This window comes from Castor canadensis, chromosome 5 (assembly GCF_047511655.1).
Source record: "Castor canadensis chromosome 5, mCasCan1.hap1v2, whole genome shotgun sequence".
NCBI lineage: Eukaryota > Metazoa > Chordata > Mammalia > Rodentia > Castoridae > Castor > Castor canadensis.
In genome coordinates this window covers 57,467,586-57,490,656 of record NC_133390.1, presented here as the reverse complement: position 1 = coordinate 57,490,656, position 23,071 = coordinate 57,467,586, and the positions used below count along the sequence as shown (strand labels likewise).

The window sequence follows — 23,071 nt, the reverse complement described above, 5'->3', positions numbered from 1 at the left end:
AGACATCAACTAGGTCCATTTTATCTATGGTGTGATTTAGTTCTACAATTTCTTTATTGATTTTTTGTTTGGATATCCTATCTGTTGGTGATTGGATGGTGTTAAAGTCTTGCACTACCACTGTGTGGGAGTCTATATATGTTTTTAGGTCCTTCAGAGTATGTTTCATGAAATTGGGTGCACTGATGTTGGATGCATATAGGTTGATAATTGTTATTTCCTTTTGGTGTATTTCCCCTTTTATTAGTATGGAGTGTCCTTCTTTATCTCATTTGATCAATGTAAGTTTGAAGTCTAGTTTGTCTGAGATAAGTATTGCTACTCCTGCCTGTTTTGGGGGGCCATTGGCTTGGTAAGTCTTCTTCCAGACTTTCACCCAAAGCCAGTGCTTGTTTCTGTCAATGAGATGGTCTCCTGTAAACCAACAGTTTGTTGGATCTTCCTTTTTTAATCCAGTTTGCCAAACTGTGTCTTTTCTAAGGGAGTTAACTCTGTTAACATTCAGTGTTAGTATTGATAGGTATATGGTGATTCCTGTCATTTAGTTGTGCTTGTTGTTTAAGGGTTTGTTTGCAGCTGAATCAATGCTATTCTCTACTTTCTTATCTTTTCTTCTCCTGTGGTTTGGTACTGCCTGTCCTCTCATGGTTTTGTTTGCTTTCATTTTCTATGTGCAGAATTCCTTGGAGAATCTTTTGTAGTGGGGCTTGGTGGTCATACATTGTTTTAGTTTCTGCTTATCATGGAAGACTTTTATTGCTCCATCTATTTTGAATGAAAGTTTTGCTGGATAGAATATCCTAGAGTTGGAGTTATTTTCATTCAGTGCCCAGAATACCTTACTCCATGCCCTTCTTGCTTTTATGGTTTCCATTGAGAAATCTGCTGTGATTTTGATGGATTTACCTTTGTATGTTATTTGTTTTTTCTCTCTCACAGCCTTCAGTATTCTTTCTCTGTTCTCTGTGCTTGTTGTTTTAATGATATATGCCTTGGAGAGGTTCTATTTTGATCAAGTCTGTTTGGTGTCTTGGAGGCTTCCTGTACCTGAATGGGGAAAACTCCCTCTAGATTTGGGAAATTTTCTGTTATTATTTTATTGAATATAGTATGTATCCTTTTTGCTTGCACCTCTTCTCCTTCTTCAGTGCTCATGATTCTCAGTTTTGGTCTTTTGATGGAGTCAGTGAGTTCTTGCATATTCTTTTTGTAGGTCTTGAATTGTCTATAACACTTCAGTTTTTCCTTTAATTTCCATTTTATCTTCAAGTTCTGAGATTCTGTCTTCTGCTTGTTCTAGTTTGCCTAGTGACCTTCCATTGTGTTTTGTGTTTTTGTTTCATTTTTTTTTTCTGAGGTTTCCTATCATGTTTCACTTCTTTAATATTGTCTATTTTTTGTCTTTAATTCATTTATCTTTTTATTTATAGTGCTCTCTGTTTCACTTTGGTGTTTATTTAGGGCTCCTATGAGTTCATTTATTTGTTTCTGTGTCTTCTTGTATTCTTTATTTTTGGTGTCTCCAAATTTCTTAAGTGCCTCTTGTACATTTTGGTTAACCATGTCTAGTAACAGCTCCATGAAATTCTCAGTGATTACTTGCAGGATTTCTTCTTTGAGGTTGTTGTGTACATTGTTAGGTTCCTTGGTGTCATTTATCTTTGTTTTGTTGGAATCCGGAACTGGGTATCCATTTTTTTCATTTCCTTCTGAATCCTGTACTGAATTATTCTCAGAGGGAGAATGGTTTGCATCCCTTTTTCTTCTTCCCATCACTCCACTTGGTACTGTGCAACTATGTTTTACTAGGCTAGTTGCTTGTTTCAATCACCTGTTTTCTTTTCCTTGGTTTAATTTTTTGTGTGTGGCTGTATTGGGTTTTTAGTTAAGTGTGTGTGTTATTTCTGTCCCTGGTCTGGGTGTAATTTAGTATTAACTAATTCACAACAATAAAACTAACAACAACAACAAAAATCAAAGAAATCAACAGGGAGAGATGAACAAACAAACAAGAGACAAAACAAACAAACAAACAAACAAACAAAAAACTCCAGGTTCTGGAATGACAGAATTTCAGTCTTAGTTTAAGTTCTGGTGTTACTCCTCCAGCATCCAGTCCTGGTGTTGGTATTTAAGCAGAAGTTCTGTTTAGTCTCACCAGGTGGTTGGTTTTTTTTTTTTTTTTTTTCTTCTATCTTTCAGAGGTAGCTGCTTGTTCAGCTCCTCCCTCAGTGAGGTGTGGCAGTTTAAGTTTGTATGATGTCCTCAGATTCCGGAATCAGTCTGCAGCCCAACAGCTGTCCTGCTTTGGAGTCGGGTTTTTGCTATGCTTGTTTATTGGGGGCTTGTTTCTTTTTCTCACCCCCTTTCTCTGGGGCAAGGTCAGTGATCTGTCATTTGGCCCCCTGCTGTCAGCATGTTGTGATGGTTCACTGTTTGTTTTTCAATTTTTGCAGAGCTGTTTGACTTTGGGTGTTGCTCACTAGCTCAGGAGATGAGCTTTGTGGCCAGCTACCTGCCCTACTTCAGGCAGTGGCTTATTACCTGCCCACTGTCAGCCTTCCTGCCTTTCCAGCCATTTATTTACTGATAGTTATGAGGAGATTGGCTCCTTGCTCCTCCCCCCTTCTCCAGTGCACTTTCAGAGCTCCTGCCCTGTCTGCTGTGTGCTAGTTTTCAGTTCATTGTTTATTGTTCAGTTTTTGGGTTTTTTTTTTTTTTTGCAGAGGTGTGGTCAGTCTGCCCAGAGGGCTATGCTGGTTTATCCCAGGGGTGGCTGGGGGAATACTGTGTGATGCTTGGCACTCATCTGTTTGGTCTGCCAAATGTCTCCCAAGCAGGTTTGGAACCAACAGCTGGCAGCTGGTGATGGAGGCAGCCCACCTGTTTTCTCAGTGTGACGTGGCATGGAGAAGCTTTCTAAGGGCTAGAGGTTCAGGGTGTCTAAGTTTTGATTCTCCTTGGTGCTTTAGTTCTGCCAAGTGTGGCTCCAGTGCCTTAGCAAGGTTTTTGATCTATGGAGCTCAAGCTGTCTGCTTCTGTATCCTAGTCACCATCTTGGATCCTCCTCATTACTGATTTTTATATACTGAAGCAATCCTTGAGTCCTAGGGATAAATTTCATTTGATCATGATGGATATTCCTTTTAATATGCTGTTACATTTGATATGCTAGTATTTTGGTGAGGATATTTGCATTTATGTTCATTATATATTTTTGGTTGATAATGTTCTTCTCTTTAGTGTCTGTGTCTAGTATTAGTATCATGGTAATGCTCCTGAAATGAGTTTAGAAGCAATTCCTCCTATTCTGTTTTTTTTTTTTAAACTTTGAGAAGGATTGACATTAATTATTCTTTAGATATTTGGGAAAATATACCAGTTAAGTCAAAAGGTCCTGAGCTTGTCTTTGTTGGAAGGTTGCTCTTTTTTATTTTTTAGTCTACTGATTCAATACCTTTATTTTGGTCTGCTCAGATTTTCAGTATTTTTAAAAAAATAAATGGTAGCTTTACTGTTTTGTTCACAATCTGTTTTTTTTAACTGTCTGAAAACCCAGACATTTGGTATATTACAGTTTTCTGGTCCTTTGTCCTTCTCTATAGTATCACAAAAGTTACATATAGTCACCTATACAGTTTTTTCCCATGCTTTAGGATATAAATCCAGTACTTAAATGTTTAGTTGAATTTAAAGCAACACATATATCACCTTTATTTGATGTCTTTTCTTCTTTCTTATCTTTTCATTTCTTTTTTTCTGATGTTTAAAAAAATCTTCATATTTATATGTATTTATGGGGTACATAATGATAATTCAATGTATGTAGACAATGAATAATGATCAAATCATGGTAATTAGCAATTAAGTCTCTTCAAACATTTATCATTTCTGTGTGTGGGAAATTTCAAACTATTCTAATTATTTTAAAATGTATTGTAAATTGTTATAGACTATAGTCACCGTGCTGTGCTATAGAACACTAGAACTAATTCCTCCTAACTGCATTTTAGTACCATTAACTAATCTCTCTCTATTCATCTTCCCTTCTACTCTTTGTAATCTTTAATGACCACTGTTTTACTCTCTTCATGATGAGAAAATATTTTAGTTTCCAAGGATGAGTGAGAACATATGTGTTTGTCTTTCTGTTCTTGGCTTACCTCCCTCAACATGATGACTTCTAGTTTCATTCATGTTCCTGCAAATGACAGAATTATCTCATTTTATAACCCAGTAATATTCTACTGTGTATGTATACTATAATTTCCTTGTCTATTCTTCTATTGAATCAACCTTAGTTGATTGCATATCATGGCTATTGTGAATAGTGCTGCAATAAACAAAGGAGTGTAGGTATTTCTTTTATGCTGATTTTACTTCTTTTGACTATATAGACATAGTGGGATTGCTGGATCACATGGTAAATCTATTTCTACATTTGTGGGGAATCTGTATTCTGTTTTCCATAATGGCTGTACTCATTTATATTCCTACCAACAGTGTATGAGTTATTCCTTTTCTGCCTCCTTATTAGTATTTGCTACTGTCCTTTTTGATAATGGACATTCTAAGGTGAGATGATGTCTTATAGTGGAGCCTTTTTTCATGTAATTGTTGGCTATCAGTAAGTATGTGTTCAAGGAATGTCTGTTGAGGTCATTTGCCCATTTAAAAAATCATTTACTTGATTTTTTTTGCAATTGAATTATTTCAGTTCCTTATGTATTATGAAAATTAATCATTTGTTGAATAAAAAGCTTTTAAATATTTTCTTCCATTCAGCAGATTAACTCTTTATTGTTGTGATTATTTACTTTGTTGTGCAGAAACTTTTCAGTTCAATATGATCCTATTAGTCTCTTTTTGCTTTTATTGCCTGTGCTTTTGAGGTCATATCCTAAAGGTCATTGCCTATCTTAGTGTACTAAAATGTGTCCCGTGTGTTTTCTTCTACTGGTTCAATAGCTTCAGTTCTCACATTTAGGTCTTTGATCCATTTTGAGTTGATCTTTTTATGTAGTGAGAGATCATGGTCTAATTTTATTTTATTTTATTTGCACATAATTGTCTAGTTTTCCCATCATCATTCATTGAAGAGACTGTCTTTTGTTCAGTATATGTTTTAGGTGACTTTGTTGGAAGTTAGTTGGCGCTAAGTAGATTATTTTCATGCTTTAATATTTTCCAAAAGTTAATCATTTTTGTTGTTTTGTGCTATTTGTTACTTCCTTCTGCTAACTTTGTGCTTAGCTTATTATTCTTTTTTAGTTCCTTGAGGTATAATGTTAGGTTATTTATTTGACTTTTGTCCTTTTTGCTCAAAGTAGGCATTGATCCTTTCCTTTAAGTTGTGCTTTTGTTATGTCTTATAACTTGTTGTATGTCATGTTACCATTTTCATTTGTTTCTATATTTTCAGGTCCCCCCCTTTTTTTTGGTAGTACTAGGATTTGAACTCATGGCTTCACACTTGTGAATCACAAGCTTTACTGATTGAGACATGCTTTCAGTCCTTTTTGCTCTGGTTATTTTGGACATAGGGTCTCGCCTTTTGCCCAGGTTGGCCTGAATTGCAATTGTCCTACTTTACACTTCCCACTGTAGCTGGGATGACAGGCACATGCCACAACACCCAGCCCTTTTCTATTAAGATGGAGTCATATGAACACTTTTGCCTAGGCTTGCCTAGAATTATGAACCTCTTGATCTCTGCCTCTCATGTAGCTACCAGTACCCCTGCATGAGCCACCAGTACCCAGCTTCATTTCCCTTTTGACATATTTTTTGATCAATATTTGTGAATAAGCTCAACAAAGAGCTTATTGTTAGATTTCTACATATTTGTGATTTTATCCAATTTCTATCATATATATTTCTAGTTTAATAGCACTATGTTTGAGAAAGATACTTGAGGGGATTTCAGTCTTTTTATATTTGTTTTCAAGAATAACATATGATCTATCATGGAGATTACTTTTTGTGTATTTAAAAAGAATATTTTTATTAAACCCATTGGGTCTATAATGTGGTTTAAGTCTACTATTTTCTTATTAATTTTCTTTTTGGATAGTGTATCCCTTGTTGAAGTTCCCTATTATTATTGTATTTCTGTCTATTTCTCTCTGCACTTCTGTTAATACTTGTTTTACATGTTTAGGTGCTCTGATATTATGTTCATATATATTTACAACTGCTATAGCCTATTGATGAATTGGCTCTTTTATTATAATATATCATGTCTCTTTTAACAGTTTTTGATTTAAAATCTATTTTTTTCTGATATCATTGTAGCTACTCCTGCTGATTTTTAATTTACATTTGCAAGGAATATATTTTTCTTTCCCCCCACTTTCAGTCTGTGTGGTCTTAAAAATAAAGTATGACTCTTATGCAGTATGTAGTTAAGTTTTCTTTTTCTACCCATTAAGCCATTTTATGTCTTTTGTTCCAACAATTTTTATTCTATTTACATTTAAAGTCCTTATTTCTAGGTGAGAATTTATTGTTGCAATATTGTTGCTTGACTCTTGTGTTATCCATTTGATCCTTTTTGCCTCTCTTGCTGTCTCTTTAAAATGTGATGATATTTTATAGTAGTAGGCATTGATTTGCTTCATCTTTTGTATACCTTCTTATCTTTGTGGATACCATAAGGCATACATAAAACACCTTAGAGTTATAGTATTCTATAACTTAACTTTTATTGAATACAAGATGCTCTTCATGTTAACTATTTTCCTCCCACATGTTTTATTATTTATGTCACAATATATATCCTCTTTCATTGTGCATCCATTAACCAATTACTGTAGCTACAATTATATTTTAAACCTTCCTTTTTAACTATTGCACCAGGGATAAAAGTGACTTATGTTCTACCATGACAACATTAGAATCCTATTAATTTGACTACATTCTTACCTTTATAGTGAGTTTTATATTTTTATACATTTCCATATTGTTAGTTAGCATTTTTTCTTTCAACTTGAAGAGCTGCCTTTAGTATGTGGTAGCAGATAGTGGTGATGAACTCACACTTACTGTTTGTCTGGAAAAGTCTTTATTCTCCTTCATTTCCAAAGGACAGTCTTATTGGGTACAGTATTCCTTGCTGGTAGTTTTATTTTCCTTCTTTTAGCACTTTGACTACAGCATATCTGTCCCTTCTGGCTTGCAGGGGTTTTTTTCTTCTGAGAAACCCACTGATAGACTCATAGAGCCTCTGTTGTTATGTGAGAAATTGCCTTTATCATGTTGTATTCAAAATTCTTTACTTTTCTGGCATTTGCGAATTCCATGTAATATGCCTCAGTAATGACCTCTTTATATTTAATCTATTTGAGTTTCTTTACCCCTTATAAATCTTGACTTTCATTTTTCTCTCCAAATTTGTGATGTTTTCTCCCATTATCTTATTACAGAAGCTTTCTGTCCCCCTTGTTTTCCTCTGCTCCTTCTGTAATTAGCATAATGTATAAGTTAGTGTGCTTGATGGTATTTCATAAATCTTTTAGGCATTCTTCATATTTTTCATGTTTCCTTTTGTCCTTCTAACTGGGAAATTTTGAATGACCTGTCTCTAAGGTCACTGATTCTTTCTTCTGTATGATTGAATATTCTTTTCTATGGATTTTTTTTCAGTTTAGTAAGTATGTACTTTACCTCCAGATTATGTTTAGTTCTTTTCTTATAGCTTCTTTTAGATGCTTATTTTGAAATTTTTTAGGTACTTTGTGGATCTCCACTTCTTTTGAGGGAGTTACTAGAAATTAATTTTGTCCTTTTTATTGCATAATGTGTTATTGACTCTTTATGTTCCCTGTAGCTTTGCATTGGTATCTGCACATTTGTAGAAAAAGACTCCTTCCTATATTTATGGATTAGCTTTGATTTAGAAAGATTTTCATCAGACATGCTATCTAGAAATTCTAGGTCTTCTTTTTTTCTTAAGCTCATATGTTTTCCATTCATTTCAAGAACCTGTAATCTCTTGATCTCTCTGGTGGCTGGTTTTGTCAAGTTATGGATATCTGTTTCTTTGGAGCCAGTTACTGGAGGTTTGTAGTCCTTTTATTGATGTCATGTTTCCCTGATTACTCATAATCCTTGTGGAGTTGCATTGGTATTTGTACAACTAAAAAGATATATACCGTTTTCGTTCTTTACAGGACTTTGGCAAGAAAAGCCCTTCACCAGTGATCTCAGCCAAAGATTCTGGGTAGGCTAGCTGATTTGGTTCATGGATGTGATTGTCTATGGAGTCCTACAGAATCCTGAACTGGCTCCATGTTCAGTGCTCAATCAGGCACAGTATCTGAGTCCTTGAGGGTGAGCCTTGATATTGCATTCACTGAGGTTGGCTTGGAGCTTGGATTTTCATGCACAGGCCTTTCTGCCAGAGTCTGTGATGGTAGTTTTAAAACCTCAGGTTTTGAGAGTTGGATTAATGCTTGCTTTTACTTTGATGGACTTAGAGCCTGTACTCATGGAGGCCAGCCTGAAGCCTAGATCTGTGGGGTCAAGCCTGCATTGTGGGACTGCATTTGTAGCCTGGCACACACCAGTTGAGGCCATCCTGGAGACTGAGGCTATTGTAGTTAGCCTGGACCCTGGGTTATGGGGATTTTTTTAAATCAGTAGGTTATTTTTTAACTGCTTAATTATTTCATTTAATGATTGAAATCACTGTATTTTTTTCAGTTTCAGGCATTTTAATTAATCTCCTTCCAAACACAGATATTTCTCAAATGATGGGTTATGATGGGTGGATTTTTAGTCATCCTTTTCACTAAGGCTGTAAATTCTTGAAGGTTTCTGCCATCCACATGGACAGGAAAACAAAAACCATTACAATACCAAGACTGGCTCCCTCTCTCTGTGAACATGACCAAACTATGTCTGCATTCACTTCCTATTAAGGTTTTTAGGTCCCTCTATGTTTCTTACTCTCTTTTGGGTTCAACTCCCACTTAAAAGGTGTTTGTGGTGAGAGAATTTTCACATCTAGTTCATAATATTGCTGGTCCCAGAAATCCTTCATGGAGTTTTTATCACAATCAAATGAGAACCCAGATATAGATGTGTTTTAAAGGCAAATGAAAATATATTGACTCCTAACAAATTGTACTTATGAAGGATCTTTACTATATGACTACTTTCTTATAGTCTAGTTTAACTTGTTTTCCTTTCCTTTTTTGCACTCTTGATTTAGGGATGCACTTCTTTTGATCCAGTGCAACATAAGAGCTTTCATGGCTGTGAAGAACTGGCCGTGGCTGATGCTCTTTTTCAAGATCAAGTCCCTTGTTAAATCTGCAGGAGTGAGAGAAACAGCTAGACTGAAGGAAGAGTATGCACAACTTCAGAAAGCCTTGGAGAAATCAGAATCTCAGAAGGAGGAATTGAAAACAAAGCAAGTCTCTCTCATTCAGGAGAAGAATGACCTGCTTCTTCAGCTGCAGGCTGTGAGTAGTCCCACCACTTGTTCTTTATATCTAGTTTTTCGGTGTGTGTGTGTGTGTGTGTGTGTGTGTGTGTGTGTGTGTGTGTGTGGTACTGAGGATTTTGAACTGAGGGCCTCATACTTGCTAGGCAGGTACTCTACCACTTGAGCCACTATACTTGCCCTGCATCTGCTTTTAAATTAAACTTTTTTGTTTCACAGGTAGTGTTGACTAGAAGCAAGCAAGCAAACAAACAAACAAAAAAACAAAACAGAAGCATGAGCTTTTTAAATACTATAGATTGTCATTAAACACAGACAATGGAAAAACTTAAAAACACACCCTATTTCATTTGAAGTAAATTCATTGGCGGGATGTCTATGAAAAGGAGACAAACTGGCACATGTGTATTTACTATATAATAGTAAACATAATCTACCATGGGTCAGGAATTTCTGGATCTTAATTGAGAGTAACCAATTAGCAAATCAGCAGATAGAATTTTAATAGGTCCCAAGGAAGGCTTGATTGAGGTCTTCAGGATTATTGCAGTATGTGCCTACTTATTTCCTGGTTTTTGTCTTTCTATTTTGTCTTCCTTAGTCCAAATCAACATTACTAATTAGTTGAGTTCTTTAAAGAGCAATTGTCCACCTTGGTTTTGTACCAAATACATTTGTGAAACATTAAAAAATAAAAGGAAAATTATCTAGACCCTGCTCTAAGGTATTTTGATTAAGCAGACCATATGTGGGTGTAAAGAATCTGTACATTCCTTGAATTCTTTTTCTTCCACTACTAGATGATGCGAAAATAGAAGCAAATAGAATCTCTCCATATATCACGTTAATCCTCCTAATGGTCTGAATTTATTTTCTTTTGGTGATTCTGACATCCAACGAGGATTAAGAGCTACTGTCTCAAACAAACAAACAAAACATGCTAATTTCCTAATGAGCATTTCAGATCCTGCAATTTGTACATTTTAGACTTGAAACTCCTGGTCTTGGCATTTAAGACCCTGATTTCAATCTTATGCCTGTGTGCCATTATTCATTCACTTTCATATTCCTCCTTCCTAACTACCTGGACTCACAGTGATGAAATTTTATATTTATTATACTCTCCACTCCAAATATTACAATGCTAAGTTGAACAATGCTAGGTTCAAATACAATTAGAGAAGAGGGAGCATTGGGTGAGATTTGGCCTTCCAGTTCCTGTCATTCTTCTTATAGTTGGAAAGTAGCCAATGCAACTTGGTGTGATGTGGGATAGAAAAGCACCCAACTTGTGCAGGGATATAGAAAGTGAGAGGTTGAGATACTTGTCAAAGATCATAGAGGGAGGCATGGGAAACATGTATAAGCAAATTCCAGAGCATACACACAAAGGCTGAGGTGAGTTCAAATTGTAACTGTGAATAAAAAGTTGAGAGGTCTATGAAATATTTTATCCTAATTCATTTTTAATAGGCTACCCAGGCATGGGAGTACAAGTCTATAATCCCAGCACTTGGGAGGCTTAGGCAGGAAGATCACAAGTTCATGGCCAACCTTAGCAAGCTCCAGGCCAGCCTGCAACCTGGGCTACATGGTGAAATTATGTCAGAGAGATTTGAGAGAGAGAGAAGAGAGAGAGAGAGAGAGAGAGAGAGAGAGAGAGAGAGAGAGAGAGAGAGAGGATAAAAAGGTATCAAAGAGGAAGGATTCTTTTTAAATCCATCACTTACTCAAAGTGTCAGCCAAACCAAGTAAACCTATACCAATTAACACTGATCTTGTGTGAGAGAATAACTTCAGTTAAAGAAAAGATCTTCCTACTTTTAAACTGTTGCACGTGATGTCAGCTAGTCCCCAAATCCCACTGTTTGGTGAAGGGATCGGTGATGGTCAATTGAATTGTCCTCTTCATTCACTGTTGGTGACAGGACCTGATCCTGTACACATACTGTATAAAATACAAAGAGTTGTTCTGTGTGTCCATCTAGCATGAACTAAGATCAAATGTTCCTAATACTTTTCAAACACTGGGAGCTTCTCTTATTTACTGGAGTCCAGAAATTCCCTTCATAAGCATGGCCCCATAACCTAAGGATGCCTCATGAGGCCCCACCAAATAAAGGCTCAACTACCTCCCAATATCATTACCCCAAGGACCAATCCTTTAATACCTGTGTTTTTGTGAGAAATGCAAAAATACAAACTATAGCAAAGATGGTGTGAAGTTCAGTTGCAATGAGACTGACAGTACCTAAGAACTTGCCACAAAGAAAACATATTATCAGGTGAAAAAGACAAATTTTAAGGGTTCAAAACATGAAAAGTACTTTGTAACAATAAGCACTCTTATTCTTCACTACTTAAATCTTAGAAACAATGGGTCAACAAGTGAGATGTGGAGGCAGTACATGAGGAGAATGGTTAAAATGAAGAAGTACATGAGCATGGTTAAATGTTCTTTGTGTGTAATTTGTAGAACTTGCTGCTGCCAAAATCATTGAGGAAAATTTTAAATTGGAGATAAAAATGAAATCAAGTTAGTGATTTACAACTAAACTTATGATTTCTAAATTAAGCCTGTGTATAAAAAATGTACAGCTCAGCTCAGTTTATTAGAAATACATACATTAAACAACTGCATTAGGGCACTTATGATAATGTTGTAATTATTACATTGTCTGAGAGAACAGTACTTTCTTAAAAGACCATATTTTAAGCAGGTATCAGTCTCAAACTAAGTGGCCACATCAGTTCTGTCAGATGCTGTGATTTAAGGAGCTCACCATTGAGTTTTGGAAGCATGTTAACTTGCTAGGCCACCAGGATTCCATCAAGTGATTTAGAAGAGGTCATTTAATCTACTGAATAAGCCTGAAAGATGAAAGCTCCTCCAAAACAAGCAACTCCTCCACTTCTCAACAACAGGCTCAGTGGTGTGATATTTCATCTAACTGGGATAGATAGGTGAAAGTCCTGGGCTGAGGGCAGGCAATTATCTCCATGCTATGTGTTAAGCAGCATTTTCGCCTAGCTGATAAATTACTTCCAGCTGTTGGCAACAATTTTTCTCCTCATCATGGCAGGAGCGACAGACCCTGGCAAATGCTGAAGAGCAATATGAGTTGCTGATTAAATCCAAGATCCAGCTGGAGGCCAGAGTCAAGTTGCTGTCTGAGAGGGTGGAGGAAGGAAAGAAGATAAATTCTGAGCTGACTGCCAGGGGGCGGAAACTCGAAGATGAATGTTCTGAGTTGAAGAAAGAAATCAATGACCTGGAAACAATATTGGTGAAGTCAGAGAAGGAGAAGCATGTGACAGAGCACAAGGTACTTTTCCCGTGATGTTAGGAAGGCCTAGATGCCCAGATTCCACTCTCAAATCAGGCTTTGATTCCTAAAGTGCTGTGCTCATGTTAATTAACACGGTGGCCTGTGTTGGGCATAAAATAAGGGGTCTGATGAACTCTGTTGTCCCAATTCAAATTTCCAGATAAAATTTTGGAGCCCCACTTAGCGTACCAAATAAAATGTTTTTGTCTGTTCCAATCTTATTGCATTTATAATCTAATAAGTAGATAATATGTTTCATTGGACCTCTAAGTATCTGTTTTGGAAAGACAAAAAACATGATGCAGTCTGCTAAAAGGTGATTTGGGATTTGTCTGAGTCCTCAACTCTCCAAACATTTGAGGTGACCTTTAATTTAAGGACTGTAGCATTTTGCTTGTGTTAGTTGGGGTTTTAACTTGTACACTTATGTGTGGATTGAGACTAGTGAGGAGTCTGATTCAAAACTTTGGTAAACAGCTAATCTCCAAAATGAAACTGTAATCTGGTAGGTAATTAAATAGCAGCTCTTGTGTCTATTGATTTGGGCATATGGGCCCAAAATAGCTAGCGTCCACTATTACATGTATCATCTGCTAGATACTTTAACTGTCACTCTCTAGGGACACTGAGGTACATGATCAGTGTGTGCTCCACCAAATCATCAAAAGAGAATTACATTTAGTTGTATCACTATTATTGTTGTTGTAAAATGATATGATGTTCTGAAACTTGTCCATACAATGAGCTATATTGGTAATATTTGATTTACCATAATACTGTATTTCCTGACTATGTCAGATAATTTTCTGTGAAAGAAAAACTGAAGTTCGAATTTTAATTTTAAAAAGTGTATCAGGTTTTTGGCTGAATGCAACTCTTTCTTAAATTTTATTTTATCATTTTTACATTTACTTACATGTGTATACATTATTTGGACCATCCCCCCCACCCCACCTCCAGACAGAACCTGTTGTTCCCTTTTGTTCTCTGATTTTGTTGAATTAAAAACAGAAAAGATAATAAGAGAAACATGGCATTTTTGCTAGTTTGAGATAAAGATAGATATACAGGGAGATTCCTTGTGTTGTTTCCATGCATATATATATTTATAACCCAAACTGGTTCATCTGTACCAGACCTTTTCACTACTTCCTAGTCCCTTTCCCATAGTGGCCTCTGCCAGTTTAAGATTACTATATAGTGAGCACTCTTGCTTTTGATGATATTGGATTCCTCATGAATATTTTGGACTATGAAAGAGAGACACTGTCCTTTAATGTTAAACCCACCTTCCAGTGGTGGCCCTAATGAAGCTGTCCTCATTTTCTTCCCCCAGGTCAAGAACCTGACTGAAGAGGTAGAGTCTTTAAATGAGGATATCAGCAAACTTCAAAAAGCCATCAAGGCTGTGCAGGAGGCCCATCAGCAGACCCAGGACCAACTGCACATGCAGGAAGAGAAACTGAGCACCCTGAGCAAAGCAAATCTGAAACTGGGACAGCAAGTTGATGCAGTAAGTAGCAATGAATTTAACTAGTTGGTAATCTATAATCATAGACATATTCCCCAATTTTTACTTAATTTATCTTAACAGTTTCAGTAGTACTCAATAGCATACTGTGTTTCTATTATTATTTAGAAAGAGATTTTTTTTTCTTAACATACACTGAACTGCTACAGTGTAAGTGAGGCTCAGCTCAGCACCTGTCACTTTTTTAAAGCAACTTTTATACAATTCTGGGTAATGGGAGAAGAACACTGAGAGGAACAGTGAAGGGTTATGACTCTTGAGTGACTGGCTTTTCCCCTAGCTCCCATAGAACCTGGATTTTGCCCCATAAATATGTTGCTAGGCTGTTTGACACTGGTGTTGGGGGATTGTATTTGAAATCTGTGTTGTGTACTGAGGTTTATTTGTGGTTGAAAGATATGTAAGTCACAAGCTGCACTCTACCTCTATTGTTGAAAAATACTTGTAAGATTTTAAAGGTGATGCCCTGTTCTGCCTCAAAGCAACCTGTGAAATAAAAATTTTCAGATCTGTCTCAATGTATAGGTTCATTATCCTTCTTACCTGTGTCTCAGTTGACCTTATATGCATTCATTCTCTTAGTATTTTCCAAAGTCTAGTCTTTATAAAATTGCTGAAAAGGATAATTAGGGTTTTTTGATTATCTGTTTTTTCCTTCTATCAGTTTTCTCTGTTACCTGTTATTTTTCTTACTTTTCTATTTCTATTGATTATCTCACAAAGTCTCACTGTAAGAAATTAGGGATGTTTGTGTGTGCACATGTATGAATACACATACATATAGTCCTTTTGGTGTACATTTGAACTATTAGAACAAACTACATAGCCTTGGTGACTCATGAACAACAGAAATTTATGTCTCACATTTCTGGAGACTGGGAGCAACTAGGTCAAAGTGTTGGTAGATTTGGAAATGGTGAATCATGAAGGCCCACTTCATCATTCATACATGGTCATCCTCTTGTTGTGTCCTTACATGGTGGAAGGTCAAGGGACCTCTCTGGAATTTCTTTTATAAAGACACTAATCCTGTTCATCAGGGCTGTGTCCTTGTGATCTATTCATGCCCAAAGGCCACACCTCCTAATACCATTACTTTAGGGGTTAGGATTTCAGCATACAAAATTTTAAGGGACACATCCATTTAATGTTAAGGACCTGGAGTTCATCTACTTTTAGGTTTTTACATACACCTTCCAGAAGTAACCCCCTAACATAATTTGAATTTCATGCTTTTGCTAATTACAGAAAATATCTTCTATTGCTATTCCCTTCTATGGTGAAGGGAACATTGAGTTATGCCATGAGAGAGCTGAATGAAATGCCCAGTGATGCCCAGGAGGGCAATCAAACACTCATGGATGATTACATGGAGAAGATTTTCGTGGTGTTGCTCTAGGGAGCAATTTACAGAGAATATTTCTACTTTTTGTGAAGAAACACTTCTGAGTAAATGAAATTATCTACCCGTGAAATGATCTGCCATATGAAGGAGAGAGCTTCCCATCACTGAAAAGTAATCAATCAGGAGCACATTAGCCACTTATTATTGGCTGATTTCCTAGGTCAGATCTCATAGTTGATAATCTCTAGAGATTTCTTCCATCATGATCATTTCTAGATTCCTTTAACCTCTTGATGCATGTGGCATTTATTTTAAAATGCCTATGTGACTGGTTATCTTTTACAGAATCTGTGATTGTACTTTTCTTCCTTTTTTCTGAAGGTAAGTGGTTAATGCACACACATTTAGTAAAATATAAGCTATGCCTATTTATTTAATTAAATAATCTCTCCTTTTGTTAGCTGGAGGGTGCCCTTGAACGGGAGAGAAAAGTGAGAATGAACTCTGAGAGGGAAAAGCATAAACTGGAGGGTGATTTGAAGATGAACCAGGAAAATGTGGAGAACCTGGAGAGCAGCCAGCAGCGGCTAGCAGAACAGCTGAGGAAGTAAGCACCTTTCTCTTGTCATGGGGTTCTGGGAAGGAGATCTTATATTGAAAGTAACAGCTCTCTCATCAAGTCTCTAGGTCAGATATCTCGAGTCCTAAACCATAACAAACTTAGGAAATTGATTTTTTCTTTGATGAACTTTATATGGTTGTAAAAACAAAATGAATATATAATCTAGAATACATAACTGAGAATTCGTCTGCTTAGCAGATGAGAATGAAATCTATAAGGCATATGAGATGTGAATCATTGGGAATTTGAGGCTATAGCTCAAAAAATGAAAAGAGCCTACTTCTTTTATTTTTAATTAGACCAATGCCAACATAAAACCAAGACAAAAAAATTTTCTTCAGGTGAAGTCTGAAATATTCTCTGATTACTCATATAATAGTTGTTTTTAGATATCTACTCATTAATATTTATGTAGAAGATTTTTGTCAAATAATTTTCTATATGAATATTAAGTCTTTAAATCTAAGCCAAAACTTGAAAATGATAAGAATCTGGGAAATTTCAGTTCACTTATATTCTTTATGTGCCAAGGAAGATGGCTTTCTCTGTTTAGTTCTACCAGTTGGTAAAACAGATTTTCTCACTTTGTTCCATTTGTCTTCCTTTGTTTAACTAGACTTTTTAAAGTAACACTTAAGAATTTCAACTTATTTAGATTAGACCAAATAAAAGGATAAATCCATGAGGTCCCAAAACAAGATATGGCCATGTTAAAGCTGGGGGCATAGCAAAGTAAGTCCACAGTGAAAAAAAGAAGAGTGTTAAGTTTGCAGCTTTGAGTTCTGGCTTTTTTGTTTATGCACAGGTGTTGGAATTATATATGCTCTTCTTTGTAGGCTACTGGTCAGATATTCAGCATTTTAGAAATCTACTTTGTTAGGGAGTGGTAACTTTATTATAAAACCTTTCTCTAGATGGACCTATGTATATTTAAAATTTAACACATGGCATTTCAGGTTAGTGATGTCAGGATAGAATAGTCAATAAATGGTGTTGGGATTATTAGCTATTCATTTCCTACCTCATACCATTCACAAAATCCAGTTGTATTAAATAATTCAATGTAAAAAAGCTGTATTACTATTAGAAGATTCAACATTGTTCAAATTAGCAAAAGTCTGGAAATTAATATTCATTGATGTATGAAAGGGTAAAGAAAGTTTTGTTTATAAATGCAATTCATCCTTAAAAAATGAGGAAACATTGCCATATGTGACAGCATGGATGAACCTGGAGGACATTATGTTACCTGAAATATGCCAATCACAGCAGGATACATTCCACTGACATGAAATATTCAAAATAATAAAACTTATAGCTCAAAGAATGGTGATTGTTAATAGGGGAAACTCACAAATAAACTACAGAATGTCTTCACTGTATCATTGTTAATTGTTAAGTGAAATTAAGGTGTGTGAGGGCCAGCATAGAAATATCTCCAATATGTTATTATGTTAAGAATAAATTATAGATGTGAACATAAAAATGTATACAATACTATAACTTTCACAGTAAAGAAAATGAAACTGTTTCTGCAGCTATATATGTACACATAGACACAAATATATGTAAGTAGAAAATAATAAGGAAGAATTCACACCAAATACATGATAGTCGTTAGTTCTAGGAAGAGAATAGAATTGCATGTAATAACCCAAAAGACATCAGATGTAGATGTAATGGTTGAATTTATACAATAAGAAGGATCCATATATTATTTGTATAATTTAAAAATATGTAAACAGCATTATTATTCTGAAAAATTCCATTTGCTACCTTTTCCTAAACAGGAAAGAATTAGAAATGATTCAGATGAATTCTAAGGTAGAGAATGAAAAAGGCCTGGTGGCTCAGCTTCAGAAGATGGTTAAAGAACTTCAGGTAATCATTATCACACACTTGTGTACACCAGTATTTAGATCCATGGGTGATGATTGGTGGTTTGGTAACAAATTATCTGCCAAGGTACGCATGTCATTAGCCAATCACAGTCAGAAGGAGTCAGGAATAGTGGTTAAGAAGGTAAACTTAGCTGTGTGTGGTGGCATACACCTGTAATCCCATTACTTGGGAGGCTGAGGAAGGAGGATTGCCAGTTCAAGGCCAGTCCGGGCTTCATAGTGAGACCTTGTCTCAAAAAAAAAAAAGAGAGAAAAGGTAAATTGCATTCTACAGATGTGACCCTAGGGAAAAATACTTTTTCATCTTAAATTTCCTTATCATGATGTGCTAAAATCCTGGAAATGTATCTTTTTTCTCCTTCATCCTTACAGTCTTTGAGCTGACATTGTTAAATGCAACAGTACATAAGTACAGTGCATTATCCATGGTATGCCTTCATTGTTAGCAATTCAATTTTTTTACGATTAGAAAGCAATTTTATACTAAAAATCAGTAGGTCAATAGCTACTTAAACATTCAAAACATTATTTGATAATGTATAGCTATTTATAAATGTAAGGCCACATGAACATTTTATACTACATCTCCATGTTATACTGTAATATGGAGCACATTGACATGTGCAGGGGAGCATGTTTACTTGCAAGTGGAAACCATACTTTCCTTTAGTAACTTCTCTGTCATGCTATCCCTATAGAATTGATAGGCTATTAATTGGTATGGTTTAGATACTTGCTTTCTCTAAGCCACATTATTTTATGGAAAATATATTCCAAATTAGTCTATCCTTTTTTTCTCCCCTATCCTAAACTGTGCCTAATTATTAAGATGATGCTAATGAATGTCAATGACTTCATTGTACTGTAATACAATGATGCTATGAAAATTTATAGAGCTACTTGCCATACTAAAGTTTAGTTTGGTGATCTGAAGTTCTTATCAATACTTTCCCCTTTCTTACCATCCTACCTCTAATGGATTCAAATATTTATTCATATTTTTAGTCTCCCTTCTACCAATTTTAATTTTTTATTGCAAATCTACTTGAAATCTCCTGCAGAATAAGAAACTAAGTAAACAAGTTTGTTAGAAATGTGTGTAAAATTAAATTGATTCTGTTTCTTAAGAGCAAGTGTTTGCACTTGATGTTAATTCAATTGATTAGATTTTTGCAGAGTGCCTGATAGTTGAAATTGTCAAGAAAATAATTCCAGATGAGAAAAGGTTCATATGTAAAACTCACTACATTACTTAATAAAGTCTCTTTAAGTTTCCATGTTGGGGGGACATGCTCTTTACTAATCATTTATTTTCATACATATAATTTATGACATTTTCCATCATTCAGGGATGGGAGATCTAGGGGCTGGCAAGGCGACTCAAGTGGTAGAGTGCCTGCCTAGCAAACATGAGGCCCTGAGTTCAAACCACAATACCACCAATTTAAAAAAAAAGGAAGGGATGGGAGATCTGGATGAACTACAAGTGCAATTGGTATTGATTTTGGGAAAATAGAAAGTATTCTATTTTCTTTAGTTATAAATTGCAAACCAAAAAATATGTCAGCTTTCTTATTTGTGAGAAAAATGAATATAAAAAATCTCTTAAAGGTGCTACAAGTTTATATAAGTAAATATTATTTATTGCTCCAGACTCATATACAAAATTTGAACGAAGAACTGGAAGCTGAAAGGACCACTCGAGCCAAGGTGGAAAGAGAGAGAGATAACCTTACCCAAGACCTAGAAGACCTGAGTGAGAGGCTGGAGGAGTCAGGAGGGACCAGTTTGGCTCAGATGGAGATAACTAAGAAACAGGAAGCAAGATTCCAGAAGCTTCAACGAGACATGGAAGAGGCCATGCTGCACTTTGAGGCAACTTCTACCTCTTTGAAAAAGAGACATGCAGATAGCCTGGCTGAGCTGGAAAGCCAGATAGAAAATCTACAGCAGGCCAAACAGAAACTGGAACATGACAAGAGTGACTTGCAGCTAGAAGTAGATGACCTCCTGACTGAGGTTGAGCAGATGACTAGAGCTAAGGTAGATACTCCCAAGCTCTTCTTGTGGACTTATGAACATAGAAATAGGTAGCAGAGGGGAGGGAAAAGAAAAATCAGAATGATAACTAGAGATATTTGATAACGGTAGATATAGTTCTCAAGACTAAATAGATCAGGCCTGGCCTTAGTTGTCATTGTTAAGATCACACAGCAGCACCTGAATATGACTTGACAGTGGCTTCTGGTTTTATCAGGATCCCAGCCATGTTTTGGATGGATTTTTCTGGTGATGGTGTAAATAGAGTAGGACAGAAGAATGGAGGCTAACATTTATATCTCTCTTGAAGAAGGCTTTGTGTCATGATCATTCCGTAGAGGTAGCCCAGTTAATTCTAGAGCCTATCTGAATGAACCATGGACACAAACAGCCTTGCTGAGAGGAGGGCATATTTTTCCTTAAGTCCTTTGGTGTTTTCAACCAGCCCACACTAGAAGAATGTTTTGTCACATGTTATTTCTTAGCTGAGCCCATTAACCTATATACTTCAAGGTCCTGAAACAAATGGTTACTGTCATGTCATAGTTAACAACAACCCCAACTTCTGGTAGTAGAGAGGAGTTTTGCTTTAGGTTAAGCAGAGCAAATGACTAGTTTCTGCAATCTGCTTCTTGTGAACCAAATTTGTAGTCATCTGGGAAAGACATGACCCAACCAAAAAAACTCGATCTCCATGGACTGTGGGAAAAATATGTAGGATATCTTTAGAGAGCTATAGAGTAATTTAAAAATATTTAATATTCATTCCTCACAAGATTCCCATTGAGTAGAAAGAAGCCATCACCCTGCATTTTCCTCTTTCTTGGTTATTTAAAGTTTCAGCATAGGAATATGGGAGGGTGGTGTAAATCTGAAGTCCAAGTCCCATGTGAAGCATGAGTTTGTTAAATCATGTCCCTGTTTATGAATGAACACTAACCGTTTGCTTTCAAGGTAATCTGTGATCTGTGATCAGGATCATCTCCTCTTGCCACTTTTAGTTATTATTGTTAAATTATGTCCCCGTTTATGAATGAACACTAACCTTCTGCTTTCAAGGTAATATGTGGTCTGTGATCAGGATCATCTTCTCTTGCAACTTTTAGTTATTAATGCTTTGGTTCCTGGATCTTCATTTCAGCTAAGTTAAGAAGCTTTGTGGAAGCACTAAGTATCCATTTTCTCAGCAATGTATCTTTTCCAAAGCAATCCTTTTTCTGGAATGCTCAAGTTCAACTTCCTGTATTAAAAGTTTGTTTGTTCCTAAATTCTTGCAGCTCTTTTGAGGTACCTCTTGTACTGTGGCATTGTATAGTCTTTTAACTGCTTAAATGGAAAACATCTCTAAGACATAAATGAGGTCTTATAATTTTTTTCCTATTTACATTGTTTTGTATACTCTGTACTCAATTACTAACATTAATTTCTATATGTGCCTCCAGGGGCTTATAGGTTCAGTGACTTCACACAATTATATGGCAGAGATGAACTTCAACTCTAAATTCTATATATGTCTGTGGGTGACTATCTTCAGTTGCCGCCTTAAATATTGGCAGGATAACTTGATTCTACATTATTCTCAAAGGCATACATATTATGCTGAACTTCTGTTTGAATTGTTGGTTTCATCTTTTCCAAATTATAATGGTAAGAATGCCAATGCTCAGTGGTACAGTGGAGATGGAAACATTTCAAAACATATTATTCTGATAGAGAGGCCCAGGGCAATTTAGAAGTGATAGGCAATATCACAGTTATTTTGATTATTTTGAATTCCTATTGGTTTCTGCATTTTCTAGGAGGCAGCATTTTTAGGCATCATTTTAAGAAGCAGCTTTATAAAAACAAAGAAGCAGCTCTAAGATGAATGTGCATTATTCCATTAACCTCCTCTTCTTTGTTATAAAAATGTGTTGCCTATTTTTATGCTTAAATTTGAAATTCTTATGAAAAAACCACTCTTTTGGATGCTATATTTCTGTACAGGCCACTTTTATATAAATAACTACAATGTCTATTAGAAAGAATAGGAAGAGTGGCTTAAGTGATAGAGTGCTAAAAAATGCTTTACTAATTGACTGCACTATATCTGTGGTTAGCAGTACCTGTGGATATTCACTATATGAAAAAGAAGTGCCTTTTTTGTCTGCCAGGTGGGCTGATGGTTTGCAAATATGAACTTCCCAGTAGGCCACCACTTCAGGGATCTCTCCTGAAAACTGGGACTCTGACTTCTTTTCTTGCCATTTTCACACACCATTGACTAAGTGATTCTATAAAGAGCTGCACCCATTCACTCTTTGCAAACAAATGTATAACACAACATATTTGGGGTTATAAACAGAACTCACATTTCTCACACCTAAACAAGCTTCTTGTGGCTCAGTTAATGGGTCATTTATCATTGGATATTTAAAATAAAGTTGTACACATAGTCAAGAATTGTGACAGTCTGAGTCACCTAGTATATCAAGTCACTTAATCCTTAACATTTTCTTTGTGCTTATTACTTCCTATGGACGATGCTTGGGAATTTAATAATTACTCTTTCTCTTTTTATTTCTTTCCTTTCTTTAAAAAAATTGTATCTGAACAGTTTCTATTTAAATCTCATTTCTGAAACTTTGTGAATTTGGGCTAAATATTAAGCCTCTCTGATATTATTTTTTCTTTTATAAAATAAAACCAGTCTCAACTTTTGAGGGCTATTTTGAGGGAAAAAAATGAGTGTGCAAACTTTTATCATTAAAATTGCTTTCAGAAGTGTGAGCAAACATTCAACATTCAAAATATGATTAAAAATGGAAAACAACTTAAAAACTGTTACATTTACTACTTGTACAGCTTTCTTCCAG

At 35.7% G+C, this 23,071-nt stretch overlaps 1 protein-coding gene across 1 annotated transcript in view; it reads left to right on the top strand.

Annotated features, from left to right (window-relative positions):
- Myh15 (myosin heavy chain 15) overlaps window positions 1-23,071 on the top strand; it is a 144,520-nt gene that overhangs the window by 67,096 nt on the left and 54,353 nt on the right. The window contains exons 22-27 of the mRNA XM_074072376.1: window positions 9,215-9,467; window positions 12,532-12,774; window positions 14,114-14,290; window positions 16,115-16,260; window positions 18,066-18,156; window positions 19,830-20,219. Of these exons, the coding sequence (XP_073928477.1) occupies window positions 9,215-9,467; window positions 12,532-12,774; window positions 14,114-14,290; window positions 16,115-16,260; window positions 18,066-18,156; window positions 19,830-20,219 (1,300 nt within the window). The remainder of the gene's footprint in view (window positions 1-9,214; window positions 9,468-12,531; window positions 12,775-14,113; window positions 14,291-16,114; window positions 16,261-18,065; window positions 18,157-19,829; window positions 20,220-23,071) is intronic.